The 18,216-nt window shown below is 39.8% G+C and overlaps 1 protein-coding gene across 3 annotated transcripts in view; it reads right to left on the bottom strand.

Moving 5' to 3' along the window:
* Positions 1-18,216, bottom strand: part of LOC124115938 — a 41,730-nt gene that overhangs the window by 8,814 nt on the left and 14,700 nt on the right. The window contains exons 3-11 of one of the 3 annotated variants that reach the window (XM_048397229.1): positions 11,177-11,293; positions 10,672-10,948; positions 7,901-7,982; positions 3,820-4,575; positions 3,283-3,421; positions 2,773-2,909; positions 1,647-1,844; positions 493-561; positions 175-228 (exon numbers count right to left, since the gene is read on the bottom strand). In XM_048397229.1, coding sequence (XP_048253186.1) covers positions 175-228; positions 493-561; positions 1,647-1,844; positions 2,773-2,909; positions 3,283-3,421; positions 3,820-4,575; positions 7,901-7,957 — 1,410 coding nt within the window. In that variant the 5' untranslated portion in view covers positions 7,958-7,982; positions 10,672-10,948; positions 11,177-11,293. Of the gene's footprint in view, positions 1-174; positions 229-492; positions 562-1,646; positions 1,845-2,772; positions 2,910-3,282; positions 3,422-3,819; positions 4,576-7,900; positions 7,983-10,671; positions 10,949-11,176; positions 12,219-18,216 lie in introns of those variants that run through there. The other 2 variants (XM_048397231.1, XM_048397230.1) reach the window with 2 other exon arrangements.

The raw sequence follows: 18,216 nt of genomic DNA, 5'->3' as shown, positions 1-18,216 counted from the left end.
GTATTTTTCAGCTGAGACAATGAACCATTTCAGATGTGCATGATATACAGGAAGACATATGAGCAACTGACACAACATCATATGGAGAATTTGTGTACTCCTTCCAACAGATATAATTATGCATCTAGGATTTATCAGTCTTGCTGATCGTACCCATCTGTATTCAGATATTACCTTTTGTTTCTGCATTGTCTCTCCTCTTGGTTTGAGCCTGTTGTTCTCCCTTTCCTTAAAAGTATAAACATACATCACCAAATGCAAGCATATACCTTCAGGATAAAATAATGCTTTACATTCATTTTATTTTGAAAACATTTATTCCGTTGAAGTGTTCAATATGTGTAAATGTACTCTGAAAGGTGGACAATTTGTACAAGTATTGATTACCCTTCTTATTGTGCATGCATGCATGCAAGTATTCATGCATATGCCTAATGTTTTGGGGACTAACCGTTCCAGAAGATTCCTATGAGGTGTCTCAAATTGTAATACCTTTTTCATCCTGTGTTTTTCCCCTTTTGAGTGGCTTTCTACCCTCTTCTCTTGCATCTGGCAGAGCATCTGTTAGAAAAATATATGAAAATTATCACATTTATGCCTTCTTCTGCACATACCAACATATCACAGAGCAACCAATTTAACTGGTTAAGGAACTGAACTGAACTGAAAATCAACAAATGCTTCAACCATTGACTGCAGTTTGATTCCAGACCCTTGATCAGTTGTGTTTTGTATACCACCTAACCTCCTGTGTCAATGTTAGCTTTCGTTCCAAGAAGACAAACCAATGAATGTCCCTTGTAAGTAATGTATTATATCACAGGAAGTATCATATACCACATTAATCCTAAGATTTTAGTACAAATGACATAACAATTAATGACTACACCAAATTATTTCAATACCTTGCAAAGTCGTGAATTAGTAATTGCATGTAATTACATTTGCTATGATCCATATAATACTTTCAAAATTCTGAACCATAATTCCACAACAGCAAAAACATTAATTAATGTATGTTCCTGAATTTAAGTATGATGCTGTTCCTTCTCTTTTAATTAACACTGCAGTATTAGCAACATCCACACTGTCTGGGTACCATGTCATAGAATAAACCAAGTTACCCGATCACCTGGTCAAATTAGTCACCTCAAGCATGTATTGCTGGAGACCTTTTTCAACCTGCAGTAGCAACATGAGTTGTATCATCTTTGATAACTGTTCTGCTTAGCTGTCCAACTTGGTATTTTCTTAGAAATGCAAAATATAAAAGTCTACCAAAGAAACTGAATAGCAGAATAACAGAACCTGCCTGATGTGTATATAAAGTTTCATGAAGAAATACGCAATGGTTTATGAATTGTGCTCTGGAAACAAACCCCACCCTCATTTGAACCAACTGTTTGCCATGAAAATGCAAATGAAATATTATAAACATTCCAGCATGGGAAAAGGCACCAATTGTGAGGGTCCATGAGGAAATATTGAATGCTCTTGATACAAAATGTGACAGATGGACACACTGATCTCGTTTCTGTGTCTCCAACTGCACTTACTTTGGGTAGAGGAAATGATAAAAACAATCTGGGAATCTATTTCAACAATAGTTCCTTCCTTGCATTTTTTCATCCCTTTTTTGGGCCCACCTGGTTGACTCTGGTATCTTTTCCATGAACCCTCACCAGAACTTCATCCCCTATCTTGTACACTGATGTGTCCTTGTTTTCGTGGTGTTTTTGAATCATTTCTGATGATTTGGTCAGTGACGCCTGCAGCACATTTTTCCTGAGGTTTCCTGTGATTGCTTCTATTCTCTCATTAAAGCCATATTCGTCTCCAGTATCCTAAAGAATAATAAAGTATTACATTTACCATGTTTTAATGTCCACATATCTAACATAAACGTCAAATAATATCACTTCCACTTCACATGTAGTTTTACCTCATATTCTAAAGTTTAGAATCTAAACATATCATTACTTCTAATATCTTGCAGTTGAAATAGTTCTATGTACATGTCTCTACTTGTCACATCTCCTGTCATTATTGCACAGGTTTACAGGACCCGATGACAGTTATTATCCCCTGCACCTACAAATTTGTCTTTTTATTTTGTATAAAGTTTTGAAATTTTGACTTAGTCTCTGAACTGAATGGAAGCAGTGGGGTTTACCAGAGCAGAACCCGAAAACTGTTCAAGATATCTTCATGAAACTTTGTACAATATCAGTCTATGGCTATTATAGAGTCTTTTTTCTTTAAAAAACTTCAAAATATGATTTATTTTCTTATTCTAATTAAATGACACACCAGTAGACACTGCAACAAAATCCATAAAAGCATTAATTGTAGATGTATTAGAAATTCACCAGGTTTTGAGGTGTCAGCATGCTTACAACTTTTGTACCTTATCTGTACCGTGTACCTTACTCTGGTAACTACATGTACCTATAAAGGGCTGCAACAATACCTGCCTGAAAACAATGCTCTATAATACCATGCATGATATCTAAATATTCTTAGCTTACACAAACTTGAAGATGATTATAACCTTTGTTTATCATTAAAGTTTTACTAAAGCAGATGTACAAAGTTTATGGAGATGTTATATTAGCTCTTGTATTCAACCTCTTCTACAAGGAGGTGAGACAAACTGATAATTTACAATGTCACATTTGATTGCACATAGCATTGTATTTAAAACTAGACAATGGGCGGGGTATATAGATGAGTTTGTCTCTTGTTATGCGTAATGACATAAATCCTCCATACCTCATGACTCTCTGCAGATAGTTCGCACTGCTCATCTTCTTCAGAGCAAGAGTATGCATCATCTGTACTCCCAGCTCTCAACACATTCTTGAAGTGTACTGGAGGGCAGCCCAGCATGGCCTTGTATGGTGAACAACCTGTTAACATAGGAATTATGTTTAAATACAAGCCTGTGTTTCTCATGTCTTCTTCAACAATAAATGTCACAACTGCACTGTGGCAATATTGATATTTCCAGAGTTCTATAAATTTGCAGTAGCCTGAAGGGTGCATGCAACTATATTTTGGTCAATACCTGGTCAACTATGAAACTGTTGTACCTTCTGTAATGAGCCATCATCATTTAACTGTGTCATAATGGTTATTTGTTGGTCAGTGCGTAAAATAAATTCAATGTCACACATCCACATTTACCATGCTTACAGTCTGAAAAGTATATGCTTACATTATGTGCTTCACACTTTGTAACATATGCCCACATTAAATTAAAGCTATATATTCAAACTTTACCAAGTGCAGAATGAATGCTTTCATTGTGTATTCTAGCATATGCTGGCAACTTTTCCACCAAGTTGAAGCTTTCTCCATCACCATGTTTGCTGTGATAAAATTCCAAATGGCTTTTCCAATCCCGGTGTGATTGTTTACTCTGAAATAAATTAATATCTAAATAGTAAACAGATTAGGCAGGCACAAAAAGTGTGCACAAGTGTTATACCATGTATATGAAATATATGAAATATATAACAAAAACAGTTTCCATAATCATAAGAAGCCTCTTCTAAAAGCTGGGTCCACTTAATGATTCCATCAATATCATAAGCATGTGTTATGAATCAACATAAAATAGTGATAGTAGCAGGTGTTCACGAAGGTTAGTGTATCCTGCCCCACCGGTGTCATCTGTCACACACATGCAAGTGTGGCTCTGCCCTAAAGATGACATGTTCCAAATAACATCAACATTAAAGTTCTTACTATTAAGTATCTACATCTATTACCTCAACGTTTAGAGTGCGCATGTTTTGATTGAAATTTGTCACCCACCTTTCCCTGAGATTGGGGATTGTGAGCCCGACTTCGGACAATCTTCGTTCCCATTTCAATGCAGAGTTGGTTGACTGCTCCCTTAAACTCGGAGCCTTGATCGCACTGTAAGATTCTTGGATTTCCCCATCCATACTCAAAGTAGATTTTGTGGAGTTCCAATGCCACTGAACAGGCTCTTTTGTTGGAAAGAGGCCGAAGCCACATGAATCTTGTGAAAACATCAATAACAGACAAGATGTAAATGAATGTTTCACCATCATTTTCTGCAGGCATTCCAGTTAGTTCCACAAGGTCAACATGATGTCGCCCCATTGGTGTTCTTGAAATCACCGGTTTTAGTTTGGCAGCATTAACAAATTTAGGATGTAACAGTTGCCTGTCATCTTGCCTGTCTATAAAGTCTTGTATGGCTTCCTGAGAAATGCCAGCATGATACTGGTTTATCAATGTTCTTATTTTCTTTGCTCCAGAACCCCGCAACTCAGTGTAAAATTTGCAGATGACATTATCAAGTTCTGACTTTGATATCACTATTTTCCTGTCCCCATCAATAATCTCCAATCTATATTCTCCTTGGACAGGGTTGTGAATTTCTGTCAAAGATAAATTGAACTTCCGTATTTTCTGGCAGACATGGTAAAACTTGACAGTCTTGCTATCCTTGGGAATGTCACCTCCTTCAAGTTTTAATCTAAGGCAGTCGTAATTCTCCTTTGAAATCACACCAATACTTCTTTGTCTTGAACATTTTACCTGAAATGCATTAAAAGCAAACCTATTACATCATGTTCAACTGTATGTCATACATGATGTCCATAATCATATTTACCAGGCTTTTCTTTCATATTACTAAATTTATTGACTATGTGCATTAGTCATCCTACAAAAACACATTACCAAAGATACAGAAACTCACCCTCATTGGGCAATGTACATGTCACATGTTAGGCTGAGCCAGAGAAGAGAAATAGTACATGATTTGTTCAAAACACATACTGTAATTCCCAATAAGTACTCGAGTGTTCATTGAAATTTTGTGATAACATTCTTCTACATGTCCTCATATTTGGTTGCTGATGCTGACAAAAGAATGATGACTAACAATCTATTTTCTACAATCATATTTCTAGGATTCAAGGAAAATTCAAATAAACAGACACTCAGAACTATTTCTTTCTTATTGATTGTGAATGTGGTACATGGTGCTAGTCTTAAAATAAACTTCATATAGAGTAACTGTTTTCATAATGACTGCCATATCAGCCTTTCAAATCACAAGATTCACTGAAATGTGTTCATATTGTAATATATATGGTAAATAAAGCCAAAGACAATCAGGCAATGTAAACATGTAACCCTTAATTCTATGCATTATTTCAGTTTTTCAGAATACCAGGTTATCCTAATGATTGTAAAGAAAGAAAGGAAAACCTTCCCATAATCACATCTTGGAAAAGAACTTTTCAAAATGTTTACTACTTGCAGAAATGGCCCCTATTTTAGTGTCAAGTATTCATACTTAAAACACTAGATTACGATATACAGAACTGTAATGGAATGTCATGCTCACTATAAAAAGTACACATCATAGGCTCATGGTAATGGGAAAATCATAAAAATTAACAAGTTATTTAGCATATGTTGTAGAAGTAGAAGGACCCTCAATATACAAGAACAGATTGTCTGTGTAGGGAAATGTCTGAGTAGGGAAATGTCTGAGTAGGGAAATGTCTGAGTATGGAAATGTCAGTGTTGGGAACTGTCTGTGTGGGGAAATGTCCATGTGGTTTGTAGCTAATTACATGCAGAATGTGTTATATAGATCAGTAGCAGACACACAGCCTAACCCCAGGGTGAGCTAATGATTATCTTCTAAGATTCCTCTTTAGTTTGTGTCTTTATTTGGGTATACATACTCACAGTATGGTATAATGGACAGAATGTCACACCATGAAGTTATCACCACATCAGACAAAGGGTAAGCAATATTACTTCAGAAAAATAGATGAACATGAGATGTATGAGTACCTGTTCTGTTCTAATGATTATTGAACAAACTAATTACCGGTATACCATTCTTAACAAACATATCAAGATGTCATCATGACACAATAGTTCAGCTATTGCCGAATTTTAAATATTGCTGTGTACGAAGTAAACTAGTGTCCAAAAGAAACGATACCACCTGTTTGCAACGACATAAAAGAAAAACCAAACAATGCAGAAGTTTAGGATTGGTGTTATGCTTTTATGAAATCCTTTCACAACATCTGTACAAAAATGTCATTTCAATAAAATCTGTACAACCAATATGACAAGCCTTTAAAGATGGGTGGGGTCGAAAAATGAACATTTCGTTAGAGCACTGATCACAGAAACAACGGGAAATGTCACACCACACGTCTCAAAGTCAAGTCAGTAGCGGGTATGTCCACCGTGAGCATCAATACATGCCAGAACACGCCTACGGACTGATGACGTCAAACGTCTGATGACGTTGGGAGTGATGCGTTGCCATTTCTCGAGGAGACATCGTTCCAAGTCCTGGACGTTGACTGGAGGCACATGGCGACGTCGGATTTGCCGATCGAGGTGGTCCCATAAGTGCTCGATGGGATTCATGTCCGGTGAACATGCGGGCCATGGCAAAACCTGTACGTTGGCGTTGGCAAGGAAGTTCTGTGTCAATCTTGCTGTGTGTGGCCTTGCATTGTCATGTTGGAAAAGGAGTCCACGAGGCTGTTGCTGAATAAAGGGCACCACAACAGGCCGTAGGATGTCATCAAGATAACGCTGTGCATTCAGGTTTCCACGAATTACGACAAGCATCGTTTTGACGTCACCACATATGCCACCCCAAACCATTAACCCTCCACCTCCAAACGGCCGGACCTGTTGGATACAGTTAGGCGCCAAACGTTCACCAAATCGTCGGTATACAAGCTGCCGTCCATCGTTTCTGAAGATGAGGAATCTGCTCTCACCAGAGAACATAACACGTGCCCAGTCCCGCCGTTGCCAACGTCGAACTCGCCTGGCCCAGATCAGTCTGTTGTTCCCGTGTCGAGGCGTCAGGAGCGGTCCGCGGTAGGGATGACGTGGCCGGATACCATACTGCCGTAGTCTCCTGTAGACGGTCTGTCGACTGATCCTGTGTCCAAGTGCTGTAGCCGCCGTGGACGTCGCTGTTACGGTGCGGTTCCTCAGGTGTATTACCCGGATGTAACGATCTTCACGGGGCGTGGTTACTCGTGGTCTTCCACTCCTGGGCCTGTCTGACGTCTGACCTGTCTGACGTAACCGCTGCATCAACCTGGTGATAGTGATGCGTGCGCAGCCCAACCTTCTGGCGACGTCAACGTGTGACGCTCCTTGTTGGACCATTCCAACGGCTCTCTCTCTCTCTCGATGGCTTTCAAACATGGCATATCTTGTGTTCTTTTTGTTGCTGTGATATCAACGTGTCTGATCAGCCGTTTTATACAGTTTTTCTGCACGTGCAGAACATGCTAGAGAGGGAAATGTCACTTTCACGAAATTTACGTTTTTTCCCGGAAGTGATCATGTGTTCCCGGTATTTTTTATCGACTATGCTGTGTTTGGGATGTGCAATACGAATTGGCATGTTTTCATACTTGACAATTCACTTAGTAAAAAACAATTTTGAAAATAAGTTGGTATCGTTTCTTTTGGACACTAGTTTAGTTACATGAAACAATTAAGTTATCACTTTTCTTCAGACTAAGAAATAAAGGCCTGGTTCCACCATGCACTTTGCATTACTTGTTTTAGTTACATTGCATGTCAGTTCTAATAATATTGAACAAACAAACCGGTGGGAACTGAAGTAAATGATGTACTGACAGTAATCATTACAAGGCCTTACAAAATGGAAAGGAATATATTTTATTCTGGACCTACAAATCCTATCTTACAATAATGACCAAAACATTAGATATCTAATGTAAGTAGAACTTGTAAACATAAGTACCTAATCAAATTAACTTTGATCTAAACAAAGAGTTAAAAAAAGTAACATATACATATCATTGTATGAATTCATAGTGTTGGTACTTACTCTTGCCATTGGTTGGGATGTACTGGACTCTGTCTGTTTCCTCAAATCATCTGACATTCTGACAGATATTCAGGAATCTCATCTGCAAACAAATGATACTACATGAAACTAGTTTTCCTAAATTGTTGACAATTGTTGAATATGTGTGCTTTGTGTTTTTTGCCCAGACCCAGGGAGAACATTTGTAATGTGATCGCCATTTAACAGTTGCTGGGGTCCCCATCCTGCCAATAGTCTCTGGCAGTACCTCTCTTCAGTGTGGACATATCAGTATGAAGTATACAAGTCTTATGAATATTGGTTTTTACAATCTGCCAGCTCTCTGTATTAATGAGATCAAAAGCATGCTGTGTATTGAATGAAAGAACACATTGCCCCCATGTGAGAGCACCATACAAACATAAAGGGGTGGAAATATACAGGTATCTGTGTGAGAAGGAGGTAGAGGACCTTAATTATCAACCTGGTTAGGACCATATTTAGATGAGACCCTCCCCCCCCCCTCCCTCCCCCCCCCAACCACAGACACACACATTTTATGTGCATTTATTATGTCCCTAATATATACAGATTGCATTTTTATTGACATTTATAACATATAACAAATGAAATATTTAACCTTTTTATTCAATATAACACAGAACCATGTCATTTATGTTGTACGTACCCATGTTCAAAATAATACAGAACCATGTCATTTATGTTGTACGTACCCACTCCCCCAAATATACTTGTGATAAATTTTGGTGACCCCCTACATGTTGTCATTAAAACGCCCCTCCCCAACCCCATCCTTTATTTGCTGTGTAATTTCTTCATGATCACCCCCCAATAAATATATAAATTACCAGTCCTTAGGATATTCTACAATATTCTGCAATGGCATGCAAGATATAAAGTCGTGTTTTTAATTACATTTTTAAATCTAAATATATTTGAACCAAGTCTGTCAGGATTTGACAAAATTGGTAAATAGTGAAAAGGAAGTAACTTTTTCATGTGTCATATTCACAAATGCATTTATAATGGCATTTATTTATTTTTCAAATTTAAAGTTTATTTCTATTTCTACATTTACCCTGTAGTTTTGAATATAAGAATTTAGAGAAACCACACGAAATAAGGCATAATATATTCATGTAAAGATAAAAAGATACTTTCCACAATAATTAACATGAAAAAGTTATTTCATAATTTCTAGTTCTGAGTGAGTAATTAGCATGTAATGTTATGCTTAATGTTAACTGCCTCACAATTAAGTTCTCTACTAGGAAGTAATTCTTGGTGCAGACACTTAGCATACTACTACACAATGTGTTTCACCCAATACTGACAGAACATAATAGCACAGGAAACAGGTACTCCAGGTTGGGTATCAAGCAGGCTATGCTGGTCATGTAACTTTATTTCTGTAACTTTTCTTCCTACAATCAGGGTAAGATCTAATAATACCTCCACTGACAAATACAGGTTATGATAGGGTGGGGGGTGTACATGAAGTACGAAATCAGACTACCAGTTGTTGGACTTTCATTTTGTGGAAGACTCAGTGGGTTAGATCGCTGACTCTGTGCTTGCGATAAGGTGGCTCACTCTGGGTGTAATACTCTGCAAAAATTTTCACCAGACTACATGCATAAAAGATGTACATGCACAATTAATAAAAAATCAATCTGTCGGAGAAATTGGGACAAAGAAACATCATACACAAGTGGAGGGATTGTAAAAGAGTAGGGGATCCATTCTAATATGTGGTTGATGTCAGCCTCTGCTACACTGCCAACTTTGATATTAATAGAGCCAAGGTTCAACCACACAGATAAAGCAAATGGAGCATGTCTTTCAGATACATGTATAAAGGTTGCTCTATCCTCATATATAGTTTAATAAAGTATAGTTTAACCTGAACCATTATAAGGCACAAGGACAAAATTTGCGTTTAATATCCATTCAGTCTGCAGTAAATCCATAATCAAACACAGAAATAACTAACATTAAAACTTTTAGTTTTAATATTAATTTCCTTTCGATTTAATCACATCACATGGAGATGAAGGTGAGGTGAAATTGGGTTTAACGTCCCGTCCAAGATTATTGCACTTATATAGCGACGTGCATGCACGTGTATGTGTTTGTGTGGCTGCTTGTACTAGTCCGGACTGATGCCGATGTATAGTGCTAGCTCACTGAGACACCATGCCGCAGTTTAACATGAATATCCCACTCAGACACAGTATACTGACTCCGAGCCGACCAGTCCTTGTTTTAGCCTCATAATGCCGAGCGCCAGACAGGGTAACAACAAGTACCATCTTTTAACGTCTTTTGGTATGACGCGGCCGGGGATCGAACCCCGGACCTTCCGCTCTCCGGGCGGACGCTCTACCACTAGACCTCGGAGGCGGTCACATCACATGGAGAACTAAACATAGACATGTACAATGACTGTCCGGCTTGATGCTGCCCATTTTTTTTCTCTCGCCCATTTTTTCTGAAATGGGAGAGAGTGAATGAAATTGTTCAGTCTAGATGGGGTTTTGCATGGTCAAAGGGATCAGGAGGGGCCTTTGCAACAGCCCATGACTGCCTGGGGGGTCCAGGAAGGGGCCACCCCATCATTGTAGACTTAAGACTTTCAGCAGGTTTAAGGGCTCCTATAGCTGCCCTTAAACCTGCTGAAAGTCTTAAGTCTACACAAGCTCTTTAAAAAAAGAAGGTGGATTTGATTTTTGACCAGTTTCCTAGGGTGCCTTGGGCTGTTTGAAGCTCACCTGGCAAGCTGGAAGAACCTCTGAGGTGTACACTGGCTGTCGCCTTGACGCGCCGAGGAAGCTGCCCATTTTTTCTGAAATGGGAGAGAGAGTGAATGAAATTTTTCAGCCTAGATGGGGTTTTGCATGGTCAAAGGGATCAGGAGGGGCCTTTTTTCAACAGCCCATGACTGGGTCATGGTGGGTCCACTAAGGGGCCACCCCATCATTGTAGACTTTAGACCTTCTTTAGCTTCAAGGGTTTCCGTTGATACGCCAAGGAAGCCACCATTTTTTGCTGAAATGGGAGAGAGAGTGAATGTCATAATAACAATTTAGATGAAAAAATTGCACCTTTACAAAAATAGTAGTCTTGACTGGGACTAAACTTATGTCAAAGCATTTCAAGTTACTTGAGACTTAGAAAGTTCCAGTAAAGACTTCTGCAATGATAAATACCAACAAATCTGTTTTTATTTCTGATGAAAACGTCAGATCATGATCAATGCGGTTATATCTATTTTACCTGGGTTTTTTTAATTTCATGTTGTTCATACTTTTGGACAGATCTTCCATCTGAGTAACATTACACTGCATGTACTCATATCTAATTAGATCCAATTAGATGCTCATCTTGTATTATCTGGAATAATGGAAAATATCATCACTAATCAAGTATTTTATCTAATTTTATTATTTGCCAAATGTTTTTTCATAGATGTATATTGAATTTGAAAAATAAATTCCAAACAGATTTTATACAAATAGGGCATCATATCATATATTTTTTGTTTGGAGATTAAAGTTGTGTCACTTTAATACATGGAATTGAATTTCATACTTTTTACTTTATTTTCTGTTCAGAATCTGTTCATATGGTTATTTTTATCCAGAAAGAAGATTGAACCTCTGTCCCTCAGACACATTAGAATAAATGGAGAAAGGGAGCCAACTCAAGTCTAGAATGATTTGGCAAGTCCTAATTGCCTGAGCCATATTTATATCACAAGCATGATAACTCTTTTTCTGGGACACCATGTGAATCTACTCCCTGGAATCCTTTCAGGGTTTCGGAAATAAAAAATATATAGTTGCATCTTGTAGTTGACCAACTTTTGCCACACGCAGAGATTGCTTTGCTCTTGAATATAACAAGTAGAGAAAGGTATATTGCATAAGTATGGAGCATGATGACAAGAGGTTTTTAATGTGTTGGATCTGCGAGTAATAGCAAAGACATGTCAATGTTTCGATCAGGGCTAATGTACACCACCGAATGTTTCGGAGTGAGGCGAGTTGGGTTGACTCTGTAATTCTCGGAACTTTCGATCTGTCCGAAGTCGAGGCTCGCAAATATAGTCCAGCACAATATCCAAAGACACATAAACTACATGTTATATACCTGATGTACAGATTGTGAGGGAAACATCGTATCGCGCAATGACAGCCGAGACAGCGATGCGTTCGTTAGACATCAACAGCTTTGAGGAAGATAGTGTCACGTGCATACACAAGCCACACCCACTCATGAATATTGTAGACTTAGACCATTGTAGGTTTAAGGGCACAACAGACGTTTTGAGCTGTAAACCGTTAACTGAAGAACCGTGTGTTTACACGACAAGTGATGGGGTTATTGACCTGTCTCCGCTGGGTAGTGACAACGAAACAGCCAGGTAGGTATATATATACTGATGGCGAGACTGCCAACGTGACGTCATAGATTTTGGGTGAAACCCACGAGCACTGGTAATTGTTCTGACAGCTCAAGGATCGCAGTCGTACTGGGCATGTCTGCCCATGGAACACGCTCCGACCTGTGCCTATAGTGTGAATACCCCAAACTGTCAATACAGGAAATATTACTTATGTGAGATCCAGCGATATTTCCCCGGCGATAATAGTTTCCTTATCGCCCATTGGTCAAATGTCATGCGCCTTCGTTTAAGATTAGGGGTGGTCGGGTAGCCTAGTGGTTAAAGCGCTCGCTTGTCACACCGAGGACCCGGGTTCGATTCCCGACATGGGTGAAGCCCACTTCTGGTGCCCCCTCCGTGATATTGCTAAAAGCGGCGTAAATCCACACTCACTCACTAACTCGTTTGAGATTAAATATTTAAATCTAACCTGAGTCATAAGGGAAACCCATTTAGACTGGCGGTATTTCTGAACAAGTGGGAACTCTAGCTTTGCGTTTTAAAATAATGATCACACTTAAAGACAATATTCTGATTCTAAAAGACAGTGCACCTATTCATGAGATAGTTATGCCCTGAAAGTTTCAGTCGTGATGCACATTAACCATTACGGGGGTGTCTAAAACAAAAATGGTTACCAAAATATCAAAATTGATTGTCAAAATTCTTCATCCTTCAGAATCAAATTGGAAAAAAAAATCTTACCCCACTGTCTTTGGATATCAAATATATCAACACTGGTTGTTAGAATTACGAAAAACACATTTACTTTCTTTGTAGCTATATTTGGTATCACAACACGGGCGGTGCGGATGCAGTATAAAGTGTCGGGTGGGATATCCATGTTGTGTAGATGTGTCACGATGTTCTGTGTTTCAGGTCTGTCAATACATCGTGTCTATTGACTTCTACGTATTAATGGCACAACAAGACGGTGTCCTGCAGCATGACATCAATACGGGGCAGAACGTCCTGTTTTACGTGGGGACCGACCCCCGAGATCACTCCACTCGGTATGTGTGTGTGAGTGGATAGATGATGGATGTGTGGGTCACGTTAGAGGAATTATATCACACTTCATCGAAACTGATTTTTATGTTTTTATGTGGTTGCTATCAAACAGTATAAATAATCATAATCCTCAGAGATATAATAATATATTCATGGTTACGACTGGAAAAGTACATTTATTTGCTATATGTTTTTATCGAAGAACATGGATGTCCATTGGTGGTGACATTAATACTAATGGTTAAGATGATAATAACAATAACAAGGAGGTTAATGAAATTAAAATCGTCGTCGGCATCAGCAACAACATCACCTAAGGAGAATATTGGAATTTGCTTTTGTTATCACATCAAAGAATTAAAACTCACCCCTGTTCAAATTTAAATTATATTTGTTGCTGTTCCTAGACGAGAATCTTTCGACACAAAACTCAAAAGATTCGGAGGCGATTATTCACCCCAGGAAGAAGGGGCGTGAGGGTGGCCTATTGGTTAAAGCTGCCCGTCATGCCGAAAATTCGCATTCGCTTCCCGGGACGGGTATAATGTGTGAATGCACGTGTGATATTCCCATGTCGTTGGGTGGAATATTACAAAAGACAGCGTTATTTCTACTTCATCACTGCTTTGTTTGAACAGCGATGTACACGTGACCAGTGACAATATAATTCCTCTTTCCACCCCCAGGCAGACGTACATACATCTGATTTGCAGCCCTGACGAGCCCGGGGAGTTGGAGTGTGACAGAGAGGAACCGATAACCATATATGTAAGTCGTGACGTCATCTATACGCGAACGGCCATGAAGTCATCTATCTAACTGATCCATCGTGACGTTATCTATCTAGCTGGTCCATCGTGACGTTATCTATCTAGCTGGCCCCCTCGTAACGTCACCTCTCTAGCTGGTCCATCGTGACGTCATCTATCTAGCTGGTCCATTGTAACGTCACCTCTCTAGCTGGTCCATCGTGACATCATCTATCTAGCTGGGCCATCGTGACGTCATCTACCTTGCTTGTCCATCGTGATGTTATCTACCTAGCTGGTCCATCGTGACGTCATCTCTCTAGCTGGTCCATCGTGACGTCATCTCTCTAGCTGGTCCATCGTAACGTCACCTCTCTAGCTGGTCCATCGTGACGTTATCTATCTAGCTGGTCCATCGTGACGTTATCTATCTAGCTGGCCCCCTCGTAACGTCACCTCTCTAGCTGGTCCATTGTGACGTCATCTATCTAGCTGGTCCATCGTGACGTTATCTATTTAGCTGGTCCATCGTGACATTATCTACCTAGCTGGTCCATCGTGACGTCACCTCTCTAGCTGGTCCATCGTGACGCTATCTATCTAGCTGGTCCATCGTGATGTCACCTCTCTAGCTGGTCCATCGTGACGCTATCTATCTAGCTGGTCCATCGTGACGGTATCTATCTAGCTGCCCCCCTCTTAACGTCATCTATCTAGCTGGTCCATCTTAACGTCACCTCTCTAGCTGGTTGATCGTGAGGTTATCTATCTAGCTGGCCCCCTCGTAACGTCACCTTTCTAGCTGGTCCATCGTGACGTTATCCATCTAGCTGGTCCATCTTGACATCATCTATCTAGCTGGTCCATGGTGACATTATCTACCTAGCTGGTCCATGGTGACATTATCTACCTAGCTGGTCCATCGTGACATTATCTATCTAGCTGGTCCATCGTGACATTATCTACCTAGCTGGTCCATGGTGACGTCATCTCTCTAGCTGGTCCATCGTGACATTATCTATCTAGCTGGTCCATCGTGACATTATCTATCTAGCTGGTCCATCGTGACGTCACCTCTCTAGCTGGTCCATCGTGACGTTATCTATCTAGCTGGTCCATCGTGACATTATCTACCTAGCTGGTCCATCGTGACGTCATCTATCTAGCTGGTCCATCGTGACATTATCTACCTAGCTGGTCCATCGTGACATTATCTACCTAGCTGGTCCATGGTGACATTATCTACCTAGCTGGTCCATCGTGACGTCATCTATCTAGCTGGTCCATCATGACGTCACCTCTCTAGCTGGTCCATCCTGACATTATCTACCTAGCTGGTCCATTGTGACATTATCTATCTAGCTGATCCATCGTGACGTTATCTATCTAGCTGGTCCATCGTGACGTCATCTATCTAGCTGGTCCATCGTAACGTCATATATCTAGCTGGTCCATCGTAACGTCATCTATCCTGCCACGCCCACTTCAGGACCACGACCTTCACCTAGGCCTTACAACCTCATGTCCATCACCATTCTGCTGTTCTGTATTCTGTGAGTGAAACCAACATGATCACCTCTGTTCTGTATTCTGTGAGTGAAACCCACATGATCACCTCTGTTCTGTATTCTGTGAGTGAAACCCACATGATCACCTCTGTTCTGTATTATGTGAGTGACACGGACATGATCACTTCTGTTCTGTGTCATGTGAGTAAAACCCACATGATCACCTCTGTTCTGTATTATGTGAGTGAAACCCACATGATCACCTCTGTTCTGTATTATGTGAGTGAAACCCACATGATCACCTCTGTTCTGTATAATGTGAGTGAAACGGACATGATCACTTCTGTTCTGTGTCATGTGAGTAAAACCATGACACAACAGTCTTGGCCATCACTAAAACAAATACTAAGTCTTGTGTGTATATTTTGCATCAGGATCATATCTCTAGGCATTTTTATGTCATTACTTGTATGTTTTCAGAATCGCGCTGTGCATATTGAACTGCATGATCTGCCTTGGCCTGATCACGCGACAGTCAGCTTCCAGTGGGCGTGTACCTGTCTCCTCACCTGGCCACACCAACCAGGCCTTTGAAAAGAAACCGTTGAACTAAGCATGTTGAACTTCAGTGCTTTTAATCAAAATGATATTAAAATGGTTAAAAAAAACCGCCTTTGTTGTTATTATTAGCTTCAAGCAATGTCATTAAGGGGATAGGTCATTTTATCGTCTAATGGTTTATTGTGTGTGTTGTGTGTTGTGTTTAGTGTAAGGTATTTGTGTGTTGTGTGCGGTTTGTTATGTAGAGTTGTCTGTTGTGTTGTCTGCAGTATATAGTGCAAGGCCATTATGTGTGGTGTCGTGTGTGAAGTGTGATGGTGTGTGGTGTTGTGGAGTGTGATGGTTGGTTTGTTTGTTTGTTGTTATAGCCGCATTCAGCAATATCCCAGCTATATGATGGCGGTCTGTAGATAATCGAGTCTGGACCAGACAATCCAGTGATAGCATTTGCAGGGCTATCTGCCGTCAAATGTGGCGTTTCCGGCCCATTACCGGTTTTCTCTATCAGTTCTAATCCTGAAACCAGTAAAAACAATTTTTAAGCCAATCCCAATCACAATCACGACAGATACAGGAGGAAATTCAAATAGGAGTCAAACTACTTATTGTGAAATTTCTTATTTCATATATACCATAATGCTATCTCAGCTCATTCCATTGTAGCATTACTATAATTAATGGGTGTCCATAATCATGTGTAGTCATACTGGGAGTAGTTGTCAGGGGAATAGCTATACTGTGAATGAACTGCCTGGCTGTCCTGGATGTGTAGTCATACTGGGAGTAGTTGTCAGGGGAATAGCTATACTGTGAATGAACTGCCTGGCTGTCCTAGTGCACAAATGCATGCTCCTGGTTTGCCTTACAAATATCTTATCAAGGAATACCAGCCTACCACCTTCCTGTTTATATTTTTAGAAAAACAGTATAAAGTCACATCCAAGACCTATGCTTTCAGAGAACATTTGTAGGTACTTAAATGTATCACTTTGTTGCTACCCATCATATCAACATTTATTCCATTTGACCTGATATGCTACCTGTGAAAAGAGCCTTAACTATTTTCAACACTATCATGGTGCTTGGCATCCTTCTAGAGTTTCAGGTTGCTGGTTCCCAGAAGTTAAGGTTAAAGGACACACAACAGAGGGATGGATAGAATACAAAATTGCTACCATCATCTTACATGGACCCTTTGGTGAGCAAATAATATACTGGAAGTCAAATTCTTCTGAAATAAAAACTCTTGTCCTTTTGCCTTGAACGCAAGATTGTAATATAGAACTGACTGTCCCCAAACAAAAGCAAATTCAACAGTTGATACATTTTAAAAAGGTTATGCCACTTCTTGACAGAATGATATATATGATAATATTGAAGCTTTATGGCTGGGATGGTATTTTAAAAAAGGTGGTGAGACATATGTTACACTTGTTGCTCACCTGTTTCCATATATCTTACTTATCTGTATCATAACCATATGTCGCATGAATGAATCCCTGGATTGTTTGATCGATTATTCACAGACCACAATCATGCAGCTGATATTGACAAGTGCGGTGTCAAACAAGATACAATTATAATCTGCTTCGTTTAGTGACACATTACTTGGAACAATATTTCAGGCATATCATGCCATGTCAGCTTAATGTGGGAGGAAAGCCTGAAGTGATGCAGGTCTCAGACGTTTACCACTTCAGTGAAACCCACGAGCACGGGTACGGTGCTGACAAACCTAGAAACATAATCGGGGCGAACCGGGATTCGAACCTACAATCATAGGTTTCTGGCGTGCCCAAGGGACGCAACTCTGCACAGCAAATTGCAGTGCCTAAGACGACTGGACCACCCGTGCCCCCTGATGCAAGTCGAAGACGTTTACCACTTTGATGAAACTCAAGAAGACAAGTATTCTGCTGCTAAACCAAGAAACTTAACCTGGACAATTCTGTGACTTGAACCCACAATCATAGTATTCTGGCAAGTATAAGGGAAACGACTCTGCACAGCTAATTGCATGCTTTCGCTTACAGACCGTGA

The sequence above is a fragment of the Haliotis rufescens genome, unplaced genomic scaffold, assembly GCF_023055435.1.
Source record: "Haliotis rufescens isolate VD_foot unplaced genomic scaffold, xgHalRufe1.0.p SCAF_167, whole genome shotgun sequence".
NCBI classification, from domain to species: domain Eukaryota; kingdom Metazoa; phylum Mollusca; class Gastropoda; order Lepetellida; family Haliotidae; genus Haliotis; species Haliotis rufescens.
This window is presented reverse-complemented; position numbering and strand designations above follow the sequence as displayed.